This window comes from Quercus lobata, chromosome 11, assembly GCF_001633185.2.
Source record: "Quercus lobata isolate SW786 chromosome 11, ValleyOak3.0 Primary Assembly, whole genome shotgun sequence".
In the NCBI taxonomy this organism is placed as follows: domain Eukaryota; kingdom Viridiplantae; phylum Streptophyta; class Magnoliopsida; order Fagales; family Fagaceae; genus Quercus; species Quercus lobata.
In genome coordinates, this window is record NC_044914.1 from 6038901 (window position 1) to 6066396 (window position 27496).

The 27496-nt window shown below is 34.9% G+C and overlaps 1 protein-coding gene across 4 annotated transcripts in view; it reads right to left on the reverse strand.

Annotated features, from left to right (window-relative positions):
- LOC115969003 (cyclic nucleotide-gated ion channel 1-like) overlaps positions 1 to 27496 on the reverse strand; it is a 36338-nt gene that overhangs the window by 5197 nt on the left and 3645 nt on the right. For 3 of the 4 annotated variants that reach the window (XM_031088562.1, XM_031088560.1, XM_031088563.1), the window contains exons 3-8: positions 26969 to 27249; positions 17018 to 17195; positions 15022 to 15466; positions 13922 to 14134; positions 11867 to 12159; positions 9281 to 9392 (exon numbers count right to left, since the gene is read on the reverse strand). In XM_031088562.1, coding sequence (XP_030944422.1) covers positions 9281 to 9392; positions 11867 to 12159; positions 13922 to 14134; positions 15022 to 15466; positions 17018 to 17055 — 1101 coding nt within the window. In that variant the 5' untranslated portion in view covers positions 17056 to 17195; positions 26969 to 27249. Of the gene's footprint in view, positions 1 to 9280; positions 9393 to 11866; positions 12160 to 13921; positions 14135 to 15021; positions 15467 to 17017; positions 17196 to 17638; positions 17810 to 26968; positions 27250 to 27496 lie in introns of those variants that run through there. The other variant, XM_031088561.1, reaches the window with a different exon arrangement.

Consider the following 27496-nt stretch of genomic DNA (forward strand, 5'->3'; position numbering starts at 1 on the left):
CCAAAATTTTTTTCCCCTACAACTATACTAGTATAGGATATAGCCCTCCCAAAAAAATTAGAACGCACACCCCCCCCCCCCCCCCCCCCCCAAATTATTAATAAGATTTCTAGTTAGTTCAATGGATTTTTAGTTGACCTGCTTAATTGTTCAAAAATTTATTATCTGTCCACCCTAATTATTCCTAAGATTTATAGTTAGTCCAAAAGATAATGACTAATAATTGACCTTCTCAATTGTCCAAAAAATTTATAATTAATCCAATGGATGATAACTCACTCTCTAGCATCATTGACAACCCATTTTCCAACATAATTTCAATTTTTTTCATCTTTAGGTACCTACGGACCTTTGTTGTAGCTGCTAATGCCAGCCCCATTTTCTTTCTTCTCAACACAAAAACTCCTATCTCAACCAAAATTATTAATCCATTTTTTTTCCTTGTGCAACATCATCTTCTTGACTCCTTAAAGAAGTGAATATGCAAGTGCATTTTCTTTTCTCTCTTTTTTATCAATCATCATTGTTAATTTACCATTAGTATTATTTTTGTTTCTTTCTTCTGCCACTATGTGTGTTGATATGCATAAGGGTATTTAAGATTGTTTTGATCACATTTTTGTGTTGCTATCTTTATTCCATTAAAGATTGTTGGGTATAATTTTGATGTGACTAGTTCTTTTATTGGATTCCTTTTTTTTTTCTTTTTCTTTTTTTTGTATTTGTATTTGTATTCGTATTTGTCTATAATAAACTATATAATTTTTGTATATATGTTCATTAATATTTAAGAATATAACAATATACCAAAGTTAATAACTTTGTATTCAATATAAATTATGGTTAATATATCAATACTACAATTTGACCCCCCAAGTAAAATTTTCTAGCTACACCCCTGAGTTGAGCCAATATATGGCAAAACCAAGGAAGCCTCATTTGAATGCAGCACACAAAATTCTACTGAAAGGAATATTTTTCTCATCTAGTGCAGAACTTCATGTAAAAGGCATTGTAGAATCAAATCGGGCTTCATGTCCAAACACAAGAATGTCTATGACTGGATAATGCATCTTATTTGAGATTCTTCAGTGTCTTGGAAGTCTAAGAAGCAACCAACAGTCTCAGATCTTCAGAAAAAGCTGAATATAGATCCAAGGCAATTGCTACTTGTGACATAGTTTGGATATTATATCTTCTCAAGGATATTTAAGTTGAAGTGAAGCTTTGTTATTTTGTGACAGTCAATTTGATCTCCACATTAGATCCAATATATCCTGTGTTCTATGAGAGAACTAAACACATAGAAATTGACTGTCATAGTGAATATTCACTCACCAGCAGCTCATCTTAAGGGGAGTATCAAAATATAGAGAGCAAGAAGAGAGACCAACTCTAAGAGAAGAACGAAAAGAATCAGATAAAGAGCATGTTAAACTACTTGCAGTTTTTAGTTACAATTACTTGTTTTGGTTAGTAACCACGTGCTACACACGTGACTTCATTGTGTAACAAAATTAGGCGGTTTTAAATTGGATCAATTCCCATTTCCTAAGGGATTGCCCCCTTGCAAGGCAATTTTGGCTTTTTCCTTGGGGACAACTGTCTTGATGCTTTTTTTCATTAAACTCCTTTATCCATGTAGCATTAATTTAACTCTTCATTCCTATCGTTCTCCTTGGAGCTTGGTCTTCTCTTTGGGAATAAGGGCCTTGTGGTTACATAGTAAAAGATGTGTGTTCAAAAACTCTGCTCGGCTGCCCCTAGTCCTTCTATTGTCTTTGAGGTGAGTAGTGGATTTCTTCCACTTTGCATGTGAAAGACCAAACAAAAAAAAAAATTGTTGAGTGGTGCAAACAAGCAGATAATTGGGTTAAATTAAATATCAATGGTTCCTCTTTGGGTAATTCAGGTTTGGTTAATGCTGGTGACATAGTTGAAGTTAAAGATCATAGAGGGATTTGAGTTTCAGGCTTCTCAAGGGCTGTAGATATTCCAACAAGCGTTACAGCCAAACCTTGAGATATCAAAGACGAGTTGAACTTATTCAACCAACTTCAATTACAACTTGATAAAGGTTGTTCACAAACGGTAGACTGTTTGGACCAACATTGATCACTCTGATCCTGGTATTCTGGTGGTTCATAAAATTGATAAATGTGAAAAAGCCTTACGTGAATGGAGTTAAAGTTGTTTTGGGAATGTAAGGAGAGTGTAAAGTTGTTATTTACAACTATTTTGTGTTAGCTTTAATTCTGTGCCAAATTTGATTGTAATTCTATTCAATCATTTTTCCCTATATTTTATGTGAAATTTTATTGTAAGAGTTGTGTGTGAGAGAGAGTATGAAGACTCAAGCTCTTATTGAAGACCAAGTAGATTTCGCAAGAAGATATCTCGTGAAGTAAGTCACATGCAGAGCACATGACTAGAATGCGAAGAGTCATGACAGCTGGAGTTTTTGCGAGTAATTTACAGGTAAGGTCTTCCTGGGAAATACTAGCGAAACATTCTGTTTTGCTATTTTGTCATTTATGCTCCACCATGTCTTCACCCACACTATATATATCCTCATTACGCACATATTGTAAGGAGTGTTTTTCAGAGAGAAAACCCTAGCATCCACACTTGAGAGTTAGAGATTGTCATACCTACAATCATCTACACATTTCCTTGTGGTTTTCCTCTACTCTTACCTTTCCATATCCAAATCCTTGAGAGGTTGATAGCCCAAAAACTTGTCACACTCAATCTGAGTGTAAAGTGAGGTTTTGGTGCTACTGGGAAGCATTAGAAGAAGCCAATCATTGACAGATGCAATCGGGCTGAATTGCGTGATTCGGGAAAGCTAGAGAAGACAAGGCTTCATCAAGTCAGTTGACGGCAGGAGCTTGGAGGGCTCGAGTACATGGGATAGACTAGGCTTGGAGGGTCCTTTGTTATTCGTGTACTCCAACTTATTCTCTAGTGGATTGATTTACCACTTGGAAGGCGACAAGAGGTCTTTCGCCGAGTTCTTTAGTTTCCTCTTCGATAACCTGTCTTGATATTATCTTGTGTTTGCATTCTTCTTCCCTACTCTTTTAGCTTTCATTTTATTGTTAATATTTGATGAATATGGCTTAGAGTAGCTTTATTGTTTGTTCACTCACATTTACTCTTATTTTGCACTTAGTTTAAGTTAGAATAAAAACAACTGAGCCGTAACTTTTATTTGGGGGTCTAAACAAGCTCTTGTGTTTATACACAAATCTGAGCTTTCAAAGGGACTTGGAGTTGAAGAGAAAAAAACTTCAGTAGGTCAAGAAGGAGGCACTGGTGTCTGTGGTAAATTTTCAGGTGTTGGAGTTAAGAAGTGAAGTTAATGAATTACTTGATAAAGAGAATATAATGTGGTTTCAAAGATCACGATCATTATGGACTGTTCATGGAGATTAAAATTCAATATATTTTCATAGCAGAGGAACTCAAAGGTTTCGGAAAAATAACATTGATGATATTAGAAATTCTTCAGGACATTGGGCCACTGATTCAAAAGAAGTGGCAAATTGTCTCATTAATTACTGCCAAATCTTGCTTTCCTCCACGGGCAACAATCAACCAGAGGAAACAATCAACATAATTTCTTTGCGTGGTCACCTCAGGTATGAATGAACAGCTTAATTATGAATTTAAGGCATGGGAGGTTTAGGTTGCTCTTAAACAGATGACACTTCTAAAAGCTCTAGGACTTGATGGTACGCCACTGCTCTTTTATCATAATTATTGGAATCTTGTAGGCATGGATGTTACTTAGTTTGTACTTTCTTTTCTTAATTCTACTTCCCTTCCTCAACATCTCAACCATACTTTTATTACTCTCATTTAAGAACTCAATAAGCCTGAACTTGTTTTTGAATTTAGATCTATAAGTCTTTGTAATGTTCTATATAAGACTTTCTAAGGTCTTGGCTAATAGACTAAAGAGAATTCTACCAAAGATTATCACCACTGAGCATAAGTGCCTTTACCAAGAACCGTCTCATCTCTGACAACATCATGATGGCTTTTGAGACTTTTGCATAGCATGCAACATCACATTTTAGTCAAAGATGGTTTTATGGTCCTAAAGCTGAATATGAGCAAAGTTTATGATAGAGTGAAGTGGTCTTTCCTAAAGTCTGTAATAAGAAAGAAGAGGTTCAATGAGTATTGGATTTTTTTTTTTTTTGGTTGTCAATGAGGAACCAAAAGGTTTTATCAAGCCAAACAAGGGGTATTAGACAAAGCAATCATCTTTCCCCTTTCCAATTTCTCATATACATTGAAGGGCTTCACAATCTTATTTCTCAAACGGCTCAACAGGACATTATTCATGGATTGTCTTTGAATTCAACAATTCCCAAGTTAACCCATCTTTTATTTGCAAATGACAACCTTCTACTCTATAAATCTACACTTGAGGAATGTTAGAAAGTGTTGGATATCTTGGGGGTTTATGAGAGGTGTTTAGCTCAACAGATTAATAGAGATAAGACTACTATCTTCTTTAGTAAATTCTACCTCGAAAGATCGGAGGACTCAAATTAAGGAGGTTCTTGGGGTTACATAGATAAAGCAATATGAGAAATATCTAGTTTTGCCCTCTTTTGTGGGTAGAAAAAAAAAGGCCAACTTTGAATACATCAAAGAACATGTATGAAGTTGCAAGGCTAGGAGAAAAGCTTCTGTCATAGACAAGAAGAGAGATTTTGATTAAGGCAGTTGTGCTAGCAATTCCAACTTATTCTATGAGTTGCTTCAAGTTGCTATTGGGTTTATGTAATGATTTGGAGAATTTAATTAGGAGGTTTTGGTGAGGACAATGAGGTGACAGTAGGAAAATTCACTGGGTGGGATGGGAGAAATTGTGCAAGCCTAAGATTGAAGGTGGTATGGATTTTAAAGATTTAGGTATGTTTAATGATGCTCTCCTAGTGTGGTGGGCCTTTTTGTAATGTTGGGTTAGGCAGCCTCCTACCATACTGGACCCAAGTGTTCTAGATTAGTGAGTTGGGACTGGTTTAATTGTAATCTATTTTGGTCTGGCATGTGCATAAACTATGCCCAATTTGCCAAAGCTTTGGTTACATGCCCATGATAGGCGAAGCTACTATAGGAAAGTTATGGCAGACAGATATAATAAAGATACCAAAAGAGATGCGTTTGCTACTTAGATAGAAATAAATAAAGGGCAGCAACAAGAGAGTGCCCTTTTTATTAAATAGCAGAAATAAATGAGGAAGAGATAGTAATAAGTTTATTGAATAAAAGAGAGAAATATCAGTTTGTCGTGCCAAGTTATGTTACAGGGCCAAAGTCAAGAAGGGAACCATTTCCTCAATGTGAATAATCTCCCTAGGAAGAAATTAATTGCTTTGAGAGAACGGGCCTAAATGACCTATGCCCAAAAGAATCTTTTGCCTTTAGTAGAGAGCATGGGCTTTAGAGGGAGAGAGGGGATCAACCTATTGATGTATGCCTGCCATTCTATGCTCTCTATTTTTCATTCTTTCTAATTCTTCCTTTTTCTTTTCGTTTTCTTTTTCAGTATTTGCTTATTTGTTGCGATTCTCTCCTAGAGGTTACTATTACTCTGTTCCTTCCTTCGTTGTGCTCAGCAAGGGTCCTCTCTATAATATCTATTGTGACCGGATTTTACTATTTTAGCCTTTAACTACCTTTATCTAGTTTGGGTGTCCTTGCTGACCACTACTGGTTTGTCAATCGCTCAGCCACCACCACTTACCTATGCTGACTATGCCACCAGACAAAAAAGACTATTTTGTTTTTGTTTGTTTGTCGTGGCACTCTTACCTACTACGGTGTGGGTGCTCTCTCTCTCTTCCTATCCCTCATAGTATGCACCTAGTGGTTCCAGTTCATCCTTACTTCTTTTGGACGATATGTCATCTCAGCAGGACATTTCCCCCAAAAGAGCCTAAACAGGAACCCCAGAATAGGTTTTCCTCCTCTCTTCACTGCTAGACCATGCCCTCTTACCTCTGACCCATGACCCACCCCTTCCTGTATTGGCTGGGTACAGGCTGTTGATGTCTGGGCCTTGCGCATGCTTCACTTCTGTGTATGTCCAAAACCTACCAAATGCTCAAGCGTTCACCGTGGCCTGAAGGCTTGCCTGAACATTCTGCCGTCCATCCTTGACTTCTTATCGCTTGATCTGTTTTCTGATTTTCCTTTCTTTATGGTTTGCTCCACTTAGGGGTTGGGCTTTCTTTGATTGTGGGTTTTTCTTTCTTCAACCCACTCTCTTGCTCCTTTCTATAGTCTTGCTACCATTTCCTGCTTCACTATTCTGCTATTCCTGCTATGATGTTATTTGACCCACGCCTGCTAGGCTTCTTTGGGCCTGCTACTTATTATTCTCTCAATGACTCAGCACGGTCAAAAGACTTTCTGTTACATTGCTTACAGACTCCTATATCCCATTTATTTTCTCTTGGGCATCCTTGGCCCATTTACTTTCCTTGAGCATCCTCGGCCCTTTCTAATTCTGCGTTCTCATGGGTTTTTACTAACTCCTTTAGGTTTTCCTAACCCAATTACTTTAACCTTCATCCTTGGGGCTCATGGGCTTTCCATCAACCCCTTACTTTCTTTACTTGCATTACTTCGGGCCTGTTGTGACCCATTCTCAATTTTCTACATCACATACTGCCCATAGATTTGCTACTTCTCTCTTTCTGAGCTCCTTTAGGCCTGTTTGCTTCCTCAAGGCCCATTTGTTTATTTTATGGCCTTATGATTCATTATTCCTATCGCTTGGGCTTAATGGCTTTTCTATCCAATTACTAACTCCTTTCTACCCATGTTGCTGGGCTTCTTCCTTCTACTGGACTTCCCAAAATGAGCATCAACACCTAGCTAAGCAAGCTTGGCGGTTATTGCATAATAAAGACTATTTTATAGGGTTTTAAGAAAAAATTCTTCTTCAATTGCTCTATTTTGGAAGTCAAAGGAGGTATGTCGGGGTCTTATATTTGAAAAAGTATTTTGAAAGGTAGGGATGTGCTTAAAAAAGGAGTCCATTGGAGGGTTGGAAGTGGGGAAGACATTCCTCTATCTAACTTGTGGCTATCTTCTAGGGATCAACCTCAGCTTCAATTTCTTTTATCTGAAGAGTTATCCACAGCTCATGTAGTTGATCTCATTGATCAGCTCACTAAGCAATGGGATTTAACTCAGCTAGATAATTTATTCTTGCCTCACGAGGTTAGTTCTATTCTATCCATTCCTCTTTGTAGAAATCGGATTTAGGATACACTTAATTGGCCTTTTAATCAATCGGGTCAATACTCTGTAAAATCTGGTTACAAGTTTTTGGCTGAAGAGTTCACAGACCAGGATCAAAAAGAGTCTTCATCGGGTAAAGTGGAGTGGAAGAAAATATAGGGTTTGACAATTCAGAGTAAGGTAAATAATTTATTATGGCGAGCTTGCAAAAACTCTATCCCATATAACAAAATCTATTCATCCTTGAAGACATCTGCGATCATTGCCATCAATATTCAGAACATACTTTGCATGCTCTTTGGAGTTGTCCTTGTCTTTCACCAATCTGGGATTTAGACTCAATGTGGAATTTTCAAAGTTCAACATCTTTCTCTTGGTTTGGGGACCTAGTTACGTATGATATTGATAGAGGAAAGAACAAAGATCTCTTCAATGTTTTGGTGTGGACAATCTGGTACAGGAGGAACTTGCTGTGAACGAGCAATAAATCATTCTCCATTGGTTAGGTGAGGCCTACTATAGCTACTGCTTATGAAGATTTTACTCAAAATCGCCCAAGTGTTGCTCCATTTCCCGTAGTCCAGCTAGAGTTCGTTTGATTCCTCCACCTCGGCCACTTTTCAAAGTTAATTTTGATGGTGTTGTGTTTAATGAAGATAGGAAGGCTGGTGTTGGGGTTGTGATCCGAAACTATTTGGGATAGGTTATGGCTTCCATGACAGAGAAGTGCAATCTACCCACATTAGTTGATGAAGTTGAGGGTATGGCAGTGGTCAGGGCTGTAGTTTTTGCACAAGAATTGAGGTTTTCATCTAATATTCTTGAAGGCGATTCAAAGAAAATTATGAATACCTTTAAAAATGATGAACCTGCTTTTGCTTCTTATGGTCATTTGATTGAAGAGGTGAAGTTTTTAGCAGAATCCTTTGTTGTTTTCAGTGTTTCTCATGTTAAGAGACAAAGTAATTCTGTAGCTCCCAATCTTGCTAGATATGCTGGACATATCAGTGATTTGTCGGTGTGGATTGAAAGTGTTTCTTCACATCTTAATGCCGTAACCTAGGCTGATTTGGTTGTTTAGTTTTCAATAAAGTTACAATATTTCATCTCATTAAAAATAAATAAAATAAAATAAAAACTTCAATTACAAGCTATGATAGTTAAAACTTCTGCTAAAGTTGTTGATCTGGTATCAGGCTATCTTTCAACTACCACTAGGCTTTCTTCTTTGGTTAATGATTGCAAGGCTCTTCTAAGTGAGTGATGAGGACCCAATTTTTGTGTTGATTGCTTTGAGGCAACCAAGACCTCCAAATTGATAAATGGACTACTTGGGAGTCCATACCTCCAAAGTGAAAACTCACTCAATAATCATATTTTTCAAACATCCTTTATTAATGAACACAAACACACACACACACACACACACACACACACACACATATATATATATAGATGGCTTTACAAGATAAAGTAACATTCAAAATCAAAGAAAACCAAATCACAATCTCTTATAAGTAGATAAGAATTATTTAAAGACTAACCTAACAATCTGTCATATTCTTATTTAAATATCCAACCCCTAATAATAGAACTATAATCTTGAAATGATAAATTATTTCCGGTGTTTTCAACGTAAACATCTAATGTATAACTTTTCACTTACCCTATTGTAACAATCGAATTTACAAAATAAAAATTTGTATCCATGTAATAATACTACTAAAAATAATATGATTATTAACATATAACTTATTAAATTATTGATGTGTCATTCCTATCTAGAAATCACGCTCTATCTTCTTCATTCAGTACGTTATGTACCTAGTGCATTACAAACCTCTCCACATAAACATGGGTTTTATCTGTTGAACCCACACCAATTAGAGCTTACTTTCCTATAAGAGAAAGGTGTAATACATTAGATGTAATGAATAATTTCACATGTAACTACGATGCTTAAATTTTTTTTAGAAAAAAAAAAAAATGAAGAGAATTGGGTACTCACCTGCAAATTTCCCAAGAAATATAGAAATAGAATCAAGCCAAAGATAGAAATAGAAAGTGCAAAGCAGTTTTCCCATATATAGTTACTTGTTTGGAGGTTTCCACCAAGAGAACTGCAAAAATGGCACAAATATAGTGTCTAAGATACTAATCTCAAAACTTTAAAACTACAATGCATAAAATAAAAATATACAAATTTTAGGGGAAACCAAGCTATTAGAAGGAGATGTGAAAATCTACACTTGGGCATTCAAGATCATTAGTTTATGGCCTTCGGTCCTCCCAAAGGACCACGTAAGCAATACCTGATGATCCTCCTATCTAACAATATTGTGCCATGTGTTATAATTTATTAAGTAGGATCCTAATCACTAGACTAGTAATGAAAAAAAAGAACATAAAAACATAAAACATTAAAAAAATAAATAAAAAATAAAAAAACAAACAAACAAAAAACCTTCCCCTTCACTATTACTGTCATGGACTCCATAACCACCACCACTATCCCCAACTCCTATGTCAACAGCGATATTGGTCCTCCCTAGTTAACTTTAAATAATTTGCAACCTAAATTAAATAAAACTCATTTTATATTTTCTTTTTCTTTTTGTTTTTTCTCATGGCAAGGTTGTAACCAAATCTACAAAGTGAGTCCCGAGAAAAAACCCAAACTCCATTCGCAATCCAAAGGTTCTTGTGCATTCGTGGAATGCGACCAAAATTCAGGAACTCCAAATGCCCTAAGATTTATGTACAGCCTCTTTGGCATTATTGATACTTATAGTGGAACTAGCCCAATTAGTCCTGTAAGAGAATTTAGATCCGAACATCTAAAAAATTTAGCTAGCATTTCAAGAAGTTATTTTATTTATTTTAACACAGTTTCATAACTCATACTATATCTCGTCTTCTATTTTTACATTCAACACATTAAAATAATATAAATAATTTCAACTATTTTAACACGCAACCCATTAAAATAATACGTATAAAACAAAAAATAAAAAGAAACGGTTAGTTTCTTCAATCCACCTCTTCACTCTCTTTTCCCCAACTCTCAGTTTGTCTTCCTCAACCTACAGCATAACTAGGCACAAAACCCAAATTGAGAATCAAAACAACCCATGACGATCCATGGCACAACGAACCACAAAACCCATAGCAACTAGCCACCCAACCACCATCGTAACCCATAACCCAAGAAAAAACCCATCCACAACCCACCACCAAGAAACACCTTCCTCGGCAAAACCCAATCCAAAATCAACCCATCAAACCAACCACAAACCCATGAACCCACTGTGGCCCATTCCAAAATCAATCCCAAGCCATCACCACCATGACCCAACGAGAGAGAGAGAGAGAGAGAGAGAGAGAGAGAAGGGAGTGATTTTTTAAATGGATAAAGTTTGGTTGCAAGCTAGGTTGTAGCCTAAAGTTACAACTCCACTTAATATCTATTAGTTGGATGTGAATTTTAACAAATCCACCATTAAATCCATTTTCTTTTTTATTCTCTATGCTTGCAAAATTTCCAGAAAATCAAAGATCAATTAGTTATGTTATCAATTAAATATTTAAATTTTTAATCTAAAATTATGCATAAAAAAATAAGTTTATGAATCATATAGTAAATAACATCTAATTGACATAAAATTTAATATATATGTTAAAAATATAAAAACATACAATCTAACGGTTAGATTTTCAAAATATATAGCAATGTTTATTTTTTTAGTGGAAGTTAAGTTTTAGCCTTAGAATACAACTAAGTTTTTAGCCAAACTTTATCATTTTCTAATTGAATGAAAGAGATAGAATTGAATAAATAATGGGGTTAAACATTTAGCTTGTTGCTATAGTATGTACTATTGATAGCAGTTTATTGTAGCTTGTTCCTAAAAATTTTTGGAAATAGTCAACCGAATGTATGCACTTTATTTGATATTTGAGATGCTAAAATAACATTTTGAATGTGAATGCTCTTAACAACTAAGCCAAAGAATTTTGGGTGTGTAAAAGAAACGCCATGAGAAATTTGGTGGCAATTTAATAAAGGGTGCGTGGGATGGAAGGTGAAAGTTAAGGAGACGGGGAAGAGTTTAACGATGAAGGGGGATGGTTATATATATATATATATATATATATATATATATTATAATTGGATTGCTAATTAGGATTTGACTCAATAAATAACACATGGCTCAAGATAAGGTTTTCCTACAGTGCAAAGCTTGGGTCTATTAGAACCGTTATAAGGATGACATGTTCATTTTTGGTCATGTGCCATCATCCCAACAAGCATTGACCTAAGCCCAACTCTTTCCTTCAAACCAAGTTAGAGAAAGATCGGAAGAAATTTCCTTCAAATTAGATTGCATAGTTCAACACTTCTTCTATATTAAAACAAAAGTTCATTAGAGGAGAGTGGAAATTGGTGGATTAATAAATGTGTGACGAGGAATTATGTTCTTCTTGAATTATTATTATTATTATTTTTTTTTTGGTAGCCTTCTTGAAAAATTTAAACGAGGGGAAATTAATTATTATAGTAATTAATATAGAAAAATAAAAGTCATGTGCAAACCTCAGATTTCGCATGCCCCACCAGAAACTGAAAAATAATTTTTGTGGAAAATCTGGCGATTCTAAGACACCAGACTGAAGGGCTGGAAGAAATATTCCAAAGTCAAAGGCCGACGTTGTATTTAGGACATATTTTCGGCAAATATCATTTATAAAAGAGAGATCTCCAGAACTGCGATCACAATAAAAAGAAGTTCCATAACATCCAGTACGATTTTGATCACACGCTCCCTTCCGCTGCCAGCAAGCTGCTAGTCGTTGAATAGAGAAAAAATACCAAAACGCTCCCAATACCTAAAAGACCACAAAATCATTAATTAAACATTAATAAACTATATATATATATATATATATATCCTAACCAATTATTATTAATTGTGAGCAATAATAATAAGAGAAAAAATAACTGTAGACATGATGAAACTTCTTAATATCTTTAAAAGATTATAAGAAAGGTATTAGAAATAAATCATTACTCAATATTTTTTTATTGGAGGTAAATTGTAATAAATTTACTATTAGATTACATCTTTTTCTTATATCTTCAATACTTAAAAAATTTCTAAAAACTTAAAGATCAATAACTATGTTATCAATAAATTGTTTAAATTGCAAGTTTTTGTACCTTAAAATTATGTATAAAATATAACATTATAGATCATATAGTACATATTATCTGATTGATACAAAATTTGACATTTGTATTAAGAATGTAAAGAACATGCAATTCAACAGTTAAATTTTCAAAATATATAGTAATGTTTATTATATTAAGTAAGATTATAGCCTTAAGGTCCGTTTGATTGGAGAGGTGGAAAAGTGAAAGGATAGAAAATGGTGGGAGGATAGAAAAGATTTTATTTTCTTTCATTTTTGTTTGGTTGGAATGTAAAAAAGTGGAGTGATGGAAAAAATAAGTTTGAATAAATTTACTCATATACCCTTGTTAAAAAATGATGCCCAATTAAAACAAAAAAAGTGATAAATAACCACAAAAAAAGAGTAATCAGCCAAATTTATTTTTTAAAAAAAATCATGTCCAAAAAAAAATCACATCTAGTTAAAAAAAAAAAAAAAAAAAGAACAACTATCATGCCCAAACCCTAGAAAATAAAAAGAAAAAAAAAAGGGCAATATTACTGCCGCCAAGGAAAAGAAAAAAATAAAACAAAACAAAACAAATACAACAAGGCAACGTTACTGCCTAAGGGTGAAGAAAAAAAATAAAGGCAACTTAAAGAAGCCCATATGCACATGCACATGGGTCTTTTTGTCAATTAAGAAAAAATTCATCTTCACTCAGTTTTCTCTCCATTTTGGGAAGAAAACATTTTGGTGGGCCAGGGGAGAAAAACCCTAGGCCCCACATTTATTTTCCATATTTCCTACCCAACCAAACACATTCCAAAAATGTTTTTCTTCCTATTCTCTCTCCATAGTTTTCCATCCACCCTATTTCACCTCCAAACAAACACATCCTTAGGATATAATCAATTTTGTAACTAAACTTTGTCTAAAAAGTAATGCAGGATAGTAGGATCATCACCCAAGGCTAGTTTAGATTCAGGAAGATGAGAGGAGAGTAGAGGGGGAGCTGAGTAAATTTGGCCAGAATCTAAACTAACCACAAGTTGATAACATGAAACCTTTGGAATCTATATATATATATATATATATTTTGGTATGTTGGATCATTTGAAATGAATGTTTATCAGAGCCAACAAGACATTAATAAAATATCAAAACTTGTCAAGAATAAATTTATGTTGCATTTGGAAACTTAGATTTGGAATTGGATTTGGATTTTAAATCAATAGATTTGAAATGCCATGATTTCAAATCCATTGATTTTAGATATCATTTTAAATTCAAGAATTTTAAAGGTTTAAAATTCTTGGTAGACTATATTTGTCAAATCCAAATCCTTGACCTTTTTTAAACTATCCAAATTTGGTATTTAGATTTTAATTACCCAAATCTAAATCCATATGTCCAAATCCTGCCATCCAAATACACACTATTAATGAATATGAAATTACTCTGTAATCAAACTTACATGTCCAGCAAGGATGTATAGAATGAAATTCAGTGGAGCTTTGACCCGTAAGATTCTATCAAATTTCTTGTCATTTGTTATTAGTTTCCTCCAAGATAGGTAGATTTGATAAACTCTTGGCACATATTGGAAGAGAACAACAGCGTTCAGGAATTTTACTTTATGTGTAGATTCTGTGCCTTTCATTTCTGAAATAATAATTCGAACTACCACCTGAATAGATTACAAAAAATTTCGTGTTTAGAGCGAATGGACAAAATCCATGTGTAGGACAATGATAATTTAAAGAAACTAGTGATTTATGGGCGTGGCGGAAATTAAACTAGGATTTAATCTTTAAGGGGTCAAATTTTGAGTCCATTTTTTTATTAAAAAAATTTTAAAATAAGAAATAGATTAATGGTCCATTTGGATTTAGGGGGAATAAAGTAGAATTGACACAAAATTAACTTATTTTCAACTAACTCTATTCTACTCCCTTTCACTCTCCCTCCCTCTCCCCTCAATCCAAACAGGCTCGAAGATTCAAAACTAAATTAATACAAAAAAATGTAAACTATTTTTTTTTTTTTTAAGAAAAAGAAGAAGAAAATGAAAATGTAAACTAGCATTTACTAATTGTTGACAAAATAAAAATATAAGGAACAGCATAAAATTATTATTTTTTAATACCTGTCAACTTAATCATTAATTAAAGTAAAACTCAACAATTTTTAATCCTCAAAAGTCACTAATGATTGATTTTATATTGAGTTTTGGGGTAATTTCCCTTTAAATGTACAAAATTTAAGAGCCAATTAGTATTCAACTTTGACCACTTAGTATTACAAACATAGATTTTACTGTATGAGTATCAAAAATTGATGTCACAATTTTGCACACATCATAAAAAGTAATTCAAATACTCATTTATTTTCTCATTGAAGTATCCTCCATTATATTCCTTGTTACATCACTTTGTAATTAGAGTCAAATTGTACTAATTTTGGAATTTCTAGAAAAAAAAAAATTATGGATTAACATAAACTTAACCCCAAGTGAATTAGTCATATTAAAAAGATAAGAATAGTACATAAAATATTAACTAATATCCCCCTTACCTGTGGGATGGGAAGAATAGTTAGAATGTCGAGTATGAACCGAGGCCACAAATATTTCCGAGCTATTTTCCAAGCATCTGTATTTAACTCAAGTTTTGCCAGTTTCCGAAGTTCCTCGTCAATAAAACCAGTGCGAAATTGCAATATAATATGCAGTAGGTGAATGATATCGAAGAAAGATCGCAAAACGAGAGTTGTTTTCCACAATCTACCGTCAAACCCAACGCACTTCTTCTTTTGATTGATCACAGGAAGGTAAAAGAACAATGGATCCATTGCTACTGCAATCATACACGACAATACAAATCCTACCCTCCATCTTTTAAGGAATTTCTCCCTCGGGTCAAGAATATCAAGAATATATGCCTTCAAAGTCTTTTTTTCTTTCACTGAATCACCTCCACCATTCTTAAGAACTTGCCCCTGCCCCTCAATGTCGCCCTTCCTGAATAAAACACCACAAATATAAAATTAGGGAAATCAACTGTAATTTTGCTAGGGGAGGCTTACGTCCCGTAGTGCAATTAATCCCTTCCCTCTCAAAAACATTTTTAGGGCTTCCACTTTTTAACTTTTTTTTTATTTATTCAATATTTAAGATTGAAAGTTGCTTAGTAGTTAGTACTGCACCTAATCTCAATCTGATCCAGTATGTCCTGTGCAATGGACCCTATAGAATGCTACCACATGGTAGCATTTTATCGAGTGTCATCCTATCGAGTTTAGTACACAGGACACTAGACCCAACATGAACTCATTAGTAATAATAGTTGATTGTTCAAATAAATTCAATTAGATTAGGATTAGGATAGAGTTTTAATAATAGATTATAAGAAGTTAGTATTTATCTAGTCTATGTGAAAGTTTGTATTGCAAAAATTTATGAGTAATGCTATCAGTAGTTCGGTATTACAAATTTTACTACGTTGATCTTATAAAAAAATGTGTCACCATTCACAAGGAAACAATTCAAATATTCAATTATGAGATAATTGAAACTCACCAATCACATTCATTGTCACATCAATTTATAAGACTTATGTAGTAAAATTTGTAAAACTTATAACATTTTCCTAAATTACATGGAGGTTTGGACCCACCACCCAAAGCGGTTCTATTTTTTGTGGTCTTAGCATTGTTCCAATTACATTGCAATACATGAAATAGTTTAGCAAGATATGATTTTCTCTTGCTTTTTTTACAATATGTAATTTGAAGTAACTGTCAAAATATCAAAAAAAAAAAAAAAAAAACAATGTATGGAAATCCTGAACGTATTTTGGTATGACGATTTTTGGGGTTTTTTTACGTATATTTTTTGAGGTTTATATTTTCTTTGAGTTCAAAAATGGCTAAAAATGTTTTATGCCTCAGTGAGAGTTTTTTTTTTTTTTTGGGTCTTTGAAAAATGATTTCGCCTTGACCTACTTTTTTAGTAGTTCAAAACACTCAAAAATAAGGATTTTTTTTTTTTTTAAAAAACAAACAACTCCTTAGGCTATGGCAAGAAAAGATAAATGTTACCCCTCTATCTCAAATTGTTTGGCCAACTTAGGAATCCCAACTATTTAGGAAATTATCATTAAATGCCTTATTTCTTTAAAAATAAATTATAAGTTTCTTAAATTACCCTTAAACAAATTTATTAAAAATTTAAACAACTGTGCATATAAAAAATAAAAAAAATAAACTTGTATTACCAAAATAAATAATAGGATAAATTCCATTCATACCTCTTAAGATTTGGACTAATATCATTTAGGTCTAAGATTTTTCAAAACTAACTAATTTGACCCCTAAAACCAATTTAATCCCTAAATCAGTTGAGAAAAAATAACTAACTTTTAAGGAAGTAAGTTGTCTTTAAAGACAATTAGCTAGATTTAAAAAATCTTGGATCTGGTTAGCATTAACCCAGATCTCAAAATATGTTGGTAGAATTTACCCTGAATAATAATAATAATAATAATAATAATGTCGAGCAAAACAAACTAACCTTGCACTATTCCCTTGCCGATTGCAAAGATAACTCATAATTGCTTTTTTGAGAATCTGGATATTCTGATGACTCTTAACTAATGCTTACCGATGATTCAATGTCCAAAATGAAGAATCAAACTTTAAACTGTGTCTGGACCCTGCGAACTTTACCAGAAAACTCTGGATTTTGATCCCTGGAAAATTGGAAAACATATTTGTGCTTAGAAAAATAGTGACATACAACCAATTTTCATTTATCTCAAATGCAACTTCCCATGACCTTACAGGTGTGCACCTTAAGGCTTATTCTTTTTTTTTTTTTTTTTTTCCTTGGAAGAAATAAGAAGATTTTCTTGAACCATACAACTCACAGTCACAAGATTCACAACTATTGACTTGGTTTTGGCCTGAGTCCAGTACTTCAGGCCACTGGATCTGACACGTTTCGGATTCGTGTTCATATCATGCATCTCATAATGTACTAGAGTCTGAAACTTTGGACGGAAGATTTTCTCCTTAGCTTAATTGTTCAGAGTATGTAACAATAATAAACATAACAATAAGTAGTTCTAACCACTAAATATAAATCCCCATAGAGTAGAAGAGAATGTGAATTTATATAAAACGTAAATCGAACCTGACAAACTCAAGTCGCACGCATTTTAGAAGGTGGAGCAATGCATAAAGTGGCCGAAGTTGGCTTTGTTATGGGGAGTTTAAGAGTGCGCAGAGGCAGAGCAGATGCAAGTAATAAGCAAGAGCAATTCCTGGCTTGCTCTTAAACAGAGTGTGAAGTTCGAGAGCCATTCACAATGGTCAATCCCTCAAGTATTCTAATATTGTCGTTTTTTCAGCTACCGACAAGATGAGTTCAGAATCTTTGAGTGGATATTTTTCCGGTCTTGTGTGAGAAAGGTACGTTTCACTGTCAATCCCTCAAGTATTCTAATATTGTCGTTTGTTCAGCTACCGACAACATAAGTTCAGATTCTTTGAGTGGATATTTTTCCGGTCTTGTATGAGAAGGTACGTTTCACTGACATACTGCCACTAACGAGCAGAGTTGAGATCATTCTAGCTCACACAAGAAGCTGGCCCTAACTAGAATCCAAGTATAGACTTAATTATTATTTATTTAAAAACTCAAAACTTTTTATTATACCGACGCTACCATCGTTATCTTATCTTCTCAAAATGAACTTTAATGTGTTTGATCTAAAAAAAAAAAAAATGTTTACAGGACAAGGAGGAACCGGTGAGGCACTTAGACCAATGCTTGTCATTTCTCATGACGGGTCAGTCAGTCAGTAAGTCAGTCAGTTTTTTTTTTTTTTTATAAAAAGTCAGTCAGTTCTTTACTTTTAAAAGTTGAACTGTTTGGTTTGATTCGGTTCATTTTCTTCTATTTCATTCAAAGTGCTGCAACTTCTAATTACTAGGGAGCTTAGGTAACTGTACTACTGTGGTGTAAGCAAGGAAAGGATGGGGTGGAACTTGGCACCCGGACATAAAGTCATTGAAATATTTTTCACCTAGTCGCTAATTTGTGTAATGTATGAGAAATGTATTGAGTACAATATATAATTTAATCTTTGTTTATTTTACTATAACACCAAATTTAATTTGTAAAATAAAATCATATAGCTAAAACATTTGTTAACAGCTATACGTTTCAAACATTTATTAAACTATATTATTATTATTATTATTATTATTATTATTATTATTATCAACTTAACAGTATTTTAATATATGATACCAACATGCTTCAAGAAAATATCCAACACTGAAAACAATTTCGAAAACAAACTCAACTAAACAGTTTGATGAATAAATATATTACAATATATAATATAAGCCAAGAAATAAACTTTGAAACCAATACGAACAAAATCCACGTCAAACAAAACCATTTCGATCATTAAGAATATGACTCACTAAAGTCATGAAAAACATAGGATTCATTACCAAAAAAAAAAAAAAAAAGCATCTTTAGTCTTTATAGATTTTGCCTAAGTACCCAAATACGATGACACATACTCACACAAAAATCATTAAAGAAAGAATCAAAGAACATACACAACATGTACATACGCTATGAAAGTAAAAATAAGAAAAACAAAAGAGACGTAAACACGGACAATTAAAGAAAAAATATAGAAAAAAAAGTTAGGAATAGAAATATAAGATAAAGATGGGTTACCCTCAAAAAGAATAATCCATTGATATTCATTGAAATCTTCTAGATAATTTCTGATAATAGAAAAAATAAAACCCAAAAGTTATGATGTTAAAACTTCCAAAAGGCCAAAAAAAAAAAAAAATTTTAAAAATCAGAAGATTCAAAGCTTCAAAAGTATTGAAATAAAACAATATGTATATATATATATATATATATAATTACGCAATAGAGAAATACAATAGAAAGAAGGGAATCCATGATTATAGCTTTTCTACTATTGAAATTGGCTAGACAATTAAATGTATTGCAAAAAATGAACTTAAAAATTCATATGTAAACCAAACAATTAGAAGATTTTGAGCCAAGAATTTATTAAAACAAAACAAAAATTATGTGACTACACAATGGAGAAATATAATAAACAAAAAAAATATGTCTACACAACATAGAAATATTAGAGAAATATGAGTTACCTTTTAAATGTTAAAATTCAAAATATTAAAACTTTTAAAAGGTTAAAAAAATTTGAAGATTTAATTAAAAGATTCAGGCCCAGCAATTAAATAAACAAAACAACAATTGACAAACTTATAAGAAAAAGCAACAAATCTATAATTTTTATTGAACAAATCAAATAACCCTAACCTTGATGCATTGACCGAAGAAGGAGAGGAGTCCAATACATAAGTGGAATATGTGAATTGTGAAGTATGAGCCACCCTCAAAAAAATTCTTGAAGAAAAATAAGTTTTAAGGAGAAAATTGTGTTCCGGCAAAAGAAGATAATAGCAGATCTAATCATAAAATCTAAAATAAAAAAAATTTAAAATAAAAATAATAAAAAAATAGTGGTGACCAACAGCCATACATATAAATATAAGATATTGACCTACCTTCATAAAAAGATGTCAGTTTCAATATTCACTTTGTGGTGAGGGTCCTCAAACATCATCTTCTCTGCGAATAGTTTTTGGGGCTTAGGTTTTCTATGCAAGCAATTCTTAAATAGGAGAGAGTAGAGGCGGTGGGAGAGTGTCCTTATTTGACTAGTAGTCTAATTTGCATTGGAAAAAGAAAACAGTGATGAGGTGGAAAATTTAATTTAATTTAAATAATATTGTACTGACGTGAAAAATTGTGGGAGTTTCAAAAGTTTCGGTTTTATATATATATATATATATAGATAAGTTTTTTTTTTATTATTACTTCAACTGTGTTAGCAATGGCACGCCTTACCATATATGTAAATTTATATTGTTTATTAATTAATGAATTCATTGTAAGAACTAAATTTATTATAAATTAAGAATAATATAAACTAAATTAATTGTTTTCGCGGCCAAATTAATTGTGAGGTGTGACCTAAGATGTACGACCAAAAATGCTATCTGTTTAAAGCTGTTTTGTTTTGTCCGTTTATGCCACATGAAAGACTGTCGCAGACTTTGATGTGAAAGTAAAGCCTGTTTGCCCCTGTTTGGTAAGTGTGTTTGAGCACACTTTTAAGCATTTTAAACAATATTATACATATTTGCACACACTTTTTTACTTAAACGTATATCAAAAACACTCAAACAATATTACTCAAACTCCTTCACCAAACACCCCTAAATGATTGAAAATTTTATTTTAAACTTTGTGTTTTACAGCATGATTCCACTCACCCTAAAAGAACGTGCCAAGGTTGAATGTATTTTGCATGAGTATATATATTGTTGTTGTTGTTGTTGTCGTCGTTGTCATCGTCCACAAGTCGGGTCGACTCGATTTTGGACCTAACCTAGACTTGACCTGTCAACATTGAGTGAAGGGCTAAGGAATCCGAAACCGATCACTAGAAAAATTGGTTGAGTCGGTTTTCGGGTGAGGACGAGTGTCAATCAGACCAGGTCGATCACCGGAATTATAAAAAAAAAAAAAAAGGTCGTTGGAATCTGGAAATTTGCCAAAATCTGGAAAATGTCGTCGAAATCTGGAAAATGTTGCCGTAATTTGAATTTTATCGCCAGAATCTGCATTTTTTTTGTTGGAATCTGGCACAAGAACAAGATCGTAGAGCTCGGGGACAGAACGATCAAGACCATCCGTTGGGATCCGCTGACAGTTCTCGGTTGGACGGACAAGGAGTTGATGGAAGCTTGGAGCTTCATTTTTCCTCTAACGGACAAGAGCAGGGTGGACGGTTGCTTGCCGCTGATGGATCCAGCTTGGCATTACACCCCCAACCCATGGTGGCGGTTCACTCTGGATCGTCTGTCTCTGCTGCCTCCAGGGCAAACGACCTCCAACATCTCAAGCATTCTCTTGGAATCAGACCTCTCCGAAGCATCTCTTGACCTGATGGAGAGGAATTAGTCCCCTTGGAGATTTGTCAGAGGAAATACCTCACTGGGGAAGCCACCAGAGTTCTAATCCAAGGCACCCTTCCTCAACTGAAGCTCATCCAGACAACCATGGCGACAACGAGCTTCACGCTTGAGACTCTAACCAAGCAAACGCAGTTGAATCTGCTGGAACACTTCGTGACCTTGTTAACGGGAACTCATGTTCTCAAGGAGGACCTTCGGCGGGTGGGATGGACTTGGATGACTTCCAAGAGGGTGTCTGCCCTAGAATGTGAGTCCTTCAACCCTCATATCTCCCCCAAAATGAATATTTTGATTTGGAATTGCAGGGGGGCCATGAAACCCTCCTTTAGAAGCTCTATCTGTGATCTAACTAATTTTCATTCTCCTGGAATCATTGTTATTACTGAGACCCGTATTAGCGGTTCCAGAGCCGGCAACATTCTCCATGCCCTGCCTTATGATGGCATTCACACTACTGACCCTATTGGGTTTGCTGGAGGTATCTGGCTCTTTATGGCGCAGGGACATGGTCGATTTGGATGTCTTGACTACTACGGAGCAGGAAATCCACGCCATTGTCAAGGTAAACTCCTCTTCCCCTCCTTGGCTACTCTCTTCTATCTATGGTAGTCCTAGATTTGCTGAATGATTAATTCTTTGGGATAATCTTTGTGCTGTCTCCCGTCTCCATAACCTTCCCTGGGCAATTGTTGGGGATTTTAATGATGTCCTTAATGATTCTGAGAAGAAGGGTGGTAATAGGGTTAATATGACAAGAGCTACTGCTTATAGTAATTGCATGAGTTTTTGTAACATGGTTGACCTTGGCTTTTCTGGGCCTATCTTCACTTGGACCAATCGTAGAGATGTGGATGGGCTTATTCAAACTAGAATTGATAGGTGTTGGGCCAACCCGAATTGGTCTCTTACTTATCCTGAAGCTAATGTTACCCATCTTCCCCGTATTAGCTCTGACCACTGCCCTTTGCTCCTTAGCCTCTCTAGATTTTCCAGTTGTAAAGTGGAGAGGCCCTTTAGGTTTGAAAAAATGTGGCTTAGCCATCTTGATTTTCCTCTCATTGTTGAAAAGGCTTGGGATGGAAACACATGCTTGACCAAGCAATCTCCTCTTTTGTTAAGTCTGCCACCACCTGGAACAAAGAGGTTTTTGGTAATATTTTTGTTCATAAGAAAAAAATTTTGGCACACCTTAATGGTGCTCAAAAAGCCATGGCTTCTAGTCCCTCGACTTTCCTCATTGCCCTTGAGAAAGATCTATCCCTTGAGTACAACACCATCCTTAATCAAGAAGAAGAATTTTAGGCTCTTAAAGCTCATTTGAACTGGCAGCTTCAAGGAGACAGAAACACCACTTTCTTTCACATTAAAACCCTTAATAGAAGGAAAGCTAATAGAATTAATCGCCTTCAAAACCGTGTCGGGGACTGGCTGGATTCGGAGCAACAAATTATAGATCATATTTTGGGTGGATACCAGGAACTTTATAAAACCCAGCATACTTCTTCAGTTGATAAGTCTAAATTTAAGGTGGACTGGGCCACTAGTTTGTCTGAGGAGTCAAGGCTTTTATCTGCTAATGTCACCCCAATTGAAATCCACAATGCCCTTCTTTCTCTTAAGCCTTACAAGGCTCCTGGGCCGGATGGCCTACACGCAGGCTTCTTCCAACATTTCTGGCCCAATTTGGGGAATTCGGTCATTGAAGAAGTCCTAAGAATATTTGCTACCCAGAAAATGCCCTCTTACCTTAACCAGACCCTTGTCGTTCTTATTCCAAAAAGAATTGGACCCGAATTACTTGGGCATTTTAGGCCTATCAGTTTGTGCACCACGGTTTACAAAGTGGTTTCTAATGTTATTGTGAGCAGAATAAGGCCCTTCATGCAGCAACTTGTCTCCCCCCTCCAAGCCACGTTTATTCCCGGTAGGAAAGGTCTTGACAATATGATCATAACCCAAGAGATTCTCCATTCAATGGAAAGGAAAAAAGGCCGTGTTGGAGTAATGGCATTGAAAATTGACTTGGAGAAAGATTTTGATAGGCTGGAATGGAGTTTTGTGCGCGAGGTGCTAGTTCATTTCAACTTTCCTCCAACCTTGATTGCTCTCATTATGGACTGCATCTCATCATCTACTGTCTCCATCCTCTTCAATGGAGGCAAGCTAGATCCATTTACCCCTTCCCGCGGGATTAGGCAAGGAGATCCTATGTCTCCTTACATCTTTATTCTGTGCCTTGAGTACCTAGGGCTGCTTATTCACGATAAGATTACTCTCAAGGCTTGGAAAGCTGTTAAAGCATCTAGAACCGGCCTTGCCTTCTCCCATTTGTTTTTTGCTGATGACCTCATTTTGTTTGGTCAAGCTACTCTTTCAACGGCCCATGCCATTAATGATGTACTCAGTCACTTTTGCCGCTTGTCAAGGCTGAAAGTTAGCAATGAAAAATCCCGAATTCTTTTCTCTAAAAGCACCCCTGACTTGATCAAGAATAGCATTTGCTCCTCCCTTGGTTTCTTGGAGACTAAGAAGTTTGATAAATATCTGGGGTTTCCTCTCAAATTCTCCAACTGGGGCAGCAAGGACTTCGACTTCATTATCCAAAATATTCAAGGAAAGCTTGCTGGTTGGCAAGCCAATCTCCTCTCCTTGGTTGGAAGACGTATCTTAATTCAGTCTTCTTCTAGTGCTATTGCTGATTATGTCATGCAAGGTGCTTTGCTTCCTAGTAGGGTTTGCCAAGAGATTGATCGTGCTAATCGCAATTTCCTGTGGGGCTCCACCCCTGATAAAAGGAAACTCCATTTGGTGAACTGGAATACTGTCACCTTGCCTATTGACCATGGTGGGCTTGGCATTCATGCCACTCGGCCAAGGAATTTAGCTCTCCTTGCTAAACTTGATTGGAAACTCTCCACCGGTGAGAACTTGCCGTGGGCTATGGTTTTGCGAGCTAAGTACATTTCCAGCTGCACCACTTGCTCCCCTTGGCTCTCTAAAGGCGCCTGCTCTCGTACCTGGGCTGCCTGTAAGGCTGCTAAGCCCACTCTTGATTTCGGGTTGAGGAAAGTTATCTCTTCGGGCAACTCCACCTCTTTCTGGTATGATACTTGGACCATTCTTGGTGCTCTTAGGTCCGCCATTTCTAGTCCCCTTAATCTGCAGGAAAATCAAATGCTGGTTGCGAATTTTCTTGATGATAATGGGAATTGGTCATGCGATAATCTCTCCTTTGTCCTTCCCCAATCTATTTTGGATGCTATTAATGCTACCCCTATTAGCACCTCCTCTCCTAGTGAGGATCTTATTGCTTGGAAGCCATCTAAGGATGGTTGTTTCTCTCTCAACTCTGCATATTTGTTGGCTAAAGGGTTAAATGTTTTGAAACCTCACACTTTTTCTGCTAACTGGATCTAGAAGCTGAATGCACCCCAAAAAATTCTCATTTTCCTTTGGCTGTGTTCCTACAACAGCATTCCGATTAGAGAAGTGTTGGGTTCAAGAGGTTTAACCATTGATCATTCTTGCCCCTTATGCAACAATCACTCTGAATCAATTCCTCACATATTTAGAGATTGCCAAAGTTCTGTCAGCTTCTGGAACCAGCTTGGGCTGCACTCTAAAGTTATTCAATCTTTTGGCTTGCCTTTCATGGAATGGCTTCATTTTAATAGCACCTGTGGCTTTCCTTCGAAGTCTTTTGGTTTACCTTGGAAAATTGTCTTTATTTTTGGGATATGGACTCTTTGGCTGAATAGAAACTCTATGGCTGAGTTTCACTTCCTCATCCAAGGTTCAAGGCCACGTGCCTAAAAAATCCAGCGTTTTGTTCTCTGGTCTAAGCCGAGTGTGGGTTGGTTTAAACTGAAGACAGACGCCTCTGTTCTTCCTTCTTCAGGCCGTGCTGGTGGGGGCGGTCTTCTTAGGGACTCTAATGGTGCTTGGATTCAAGGCTTCTCTAGGCTTATCGGTACCTCTAATGTCCTTCTTGCGGAGTTGTGGGCGTTAAGGGACCGATTAACTATGGCCTTTAACCTTAACATTGAGAAACTTATTATTCATGTGGATGCATATGAAGTTATTAATCTTCTCTCAAAGCCATTTAACACTAACCGGCTAACTCAACCAATTGTGACTGACTGCAGGAGCATTCTCCAAGTTTTCCAGGAGTATCGCGTGCAACATTGTTACAGGGAAACCAATAGAGCTGCGGACCTGCTTGCTAACATGGGGCGCTGTCAAGATGTGCAATTTATTTCTTTTGTTAATCCTCCTTTTGCTGTGTTGGAGGCTTTAGAATATGACTCTATTGATGTAAACAGGCCTTCACGGACCTCTTTGGCTTTTGGTTATTTTATGCTTCATCCTTTGTTTACCAAAAAAAAAAAAAAAAAGAGACGATATGCAGATGTAGAAGCATATAAGAGTAATAAAATCTTATATGTATGGGTATTTGTGATTTATTTGTTGTTCTTTTAGATGATATCATTAGTGAACTTTTGAATATATAAACTTAAAAATTGATATATTATTTAAGTTTCGATAATAATAATAATAATAATAATAATAATTATTATTATTATTATTATATATGACAAACTAATTAGTTTCTACCCTGACTTGAACCTGAACGAGACCTGACCTGACCCATTTACCTGGTCTAAGAATACATCTCTCACACACACATAATAGAGTTTCAACCTATAACATTAACTCCATGATGCATGCAATTTATTATCAAACCAAGATACCAATCGGTTTTTAGTGTAAACAGAGTTCGAACCCCAGTTTTGTTATTCAACGACAAGAAACTTTACTAGTTAAGCTAACTAAAACTTAAATACCTAATATATATATATATATATATATATATCTTGAGTTTTGTTTAGAGTAATTTTTATAGTACTATATATATAGTTAAAGAACAAAGCATACCAGAGCATCTCCGGGATAAAACCAAATTAGTTCTATTACAAAAAAAAAAAAAAAAAAATTGTAATTTAGATCCAAATCTATAAAAAATTTGTAAAAAACTCAATACGGATATTTATTTATAAAAAATTCATGAATTAAGTATTTTCTTTCTATTGTGATCCAATGTTTATCAGGCAATTCATGCATGGTTTACAAATGTGTGAAGACAAGTGATTCTAATTTACAATTTTACCACGAAAGAAAAAAAGAATATTTTTATTAAATGAGATCACTAATAAAAACTAGGGAGAACCAATAATTATTTTAAATAAAAAAAAAAAAAAAAAGATAGAAAATGCCATGAACCTTGTGACTCGGTAATATTGCTGACTTCCTATCAGGAGGAGATCTATGGATCAAGTCCGTTTATTTGTTGTAACAACTGATATATATATATATATATATATATATATATATATATGGAATAGTAAAGGGTGCAAACCTTAAATTTCGCAAGCCCCACCAGGCAGTGTAAATTAATTTTTTTGGAAAATCTGTGGGCTCTAAGATCCCGGACCGACGGGCTTCGAGGAATATTCCAAAATCAAAGGTTCTTGTATTTGTTGAATCAATAGAGCAGAAATCGTGTGAAACAGAGAGATTTCCAAAATTGTGGTCACAGTTAAAAGAACCTTTGACGCATTCACCATGATGTAAACACGCTTTACGCCAACAATATGTCAGTCGTTGAGTTGAGAAAAAATACCAAAAGGCTCCAAATACCTAAACGAACAGAAAAACCCGTTAAAACATTAGTAAATTTTGTGGATATCGAAACCAAATGCTAATAATCAACAATATCAATAAGAGACCACGACATATTCTTAGTATAATAGTCATTTTATAAGTATAAGTACTAGTGAGGTGTGAGGACAAGAACCGAGGTTCAAATCTCTATGTTTAGATTATGCTAGAGTAGAATTTCTATCTTGTATTTAAAAAAAAAAAAAAAAAAACAACAACAACAACA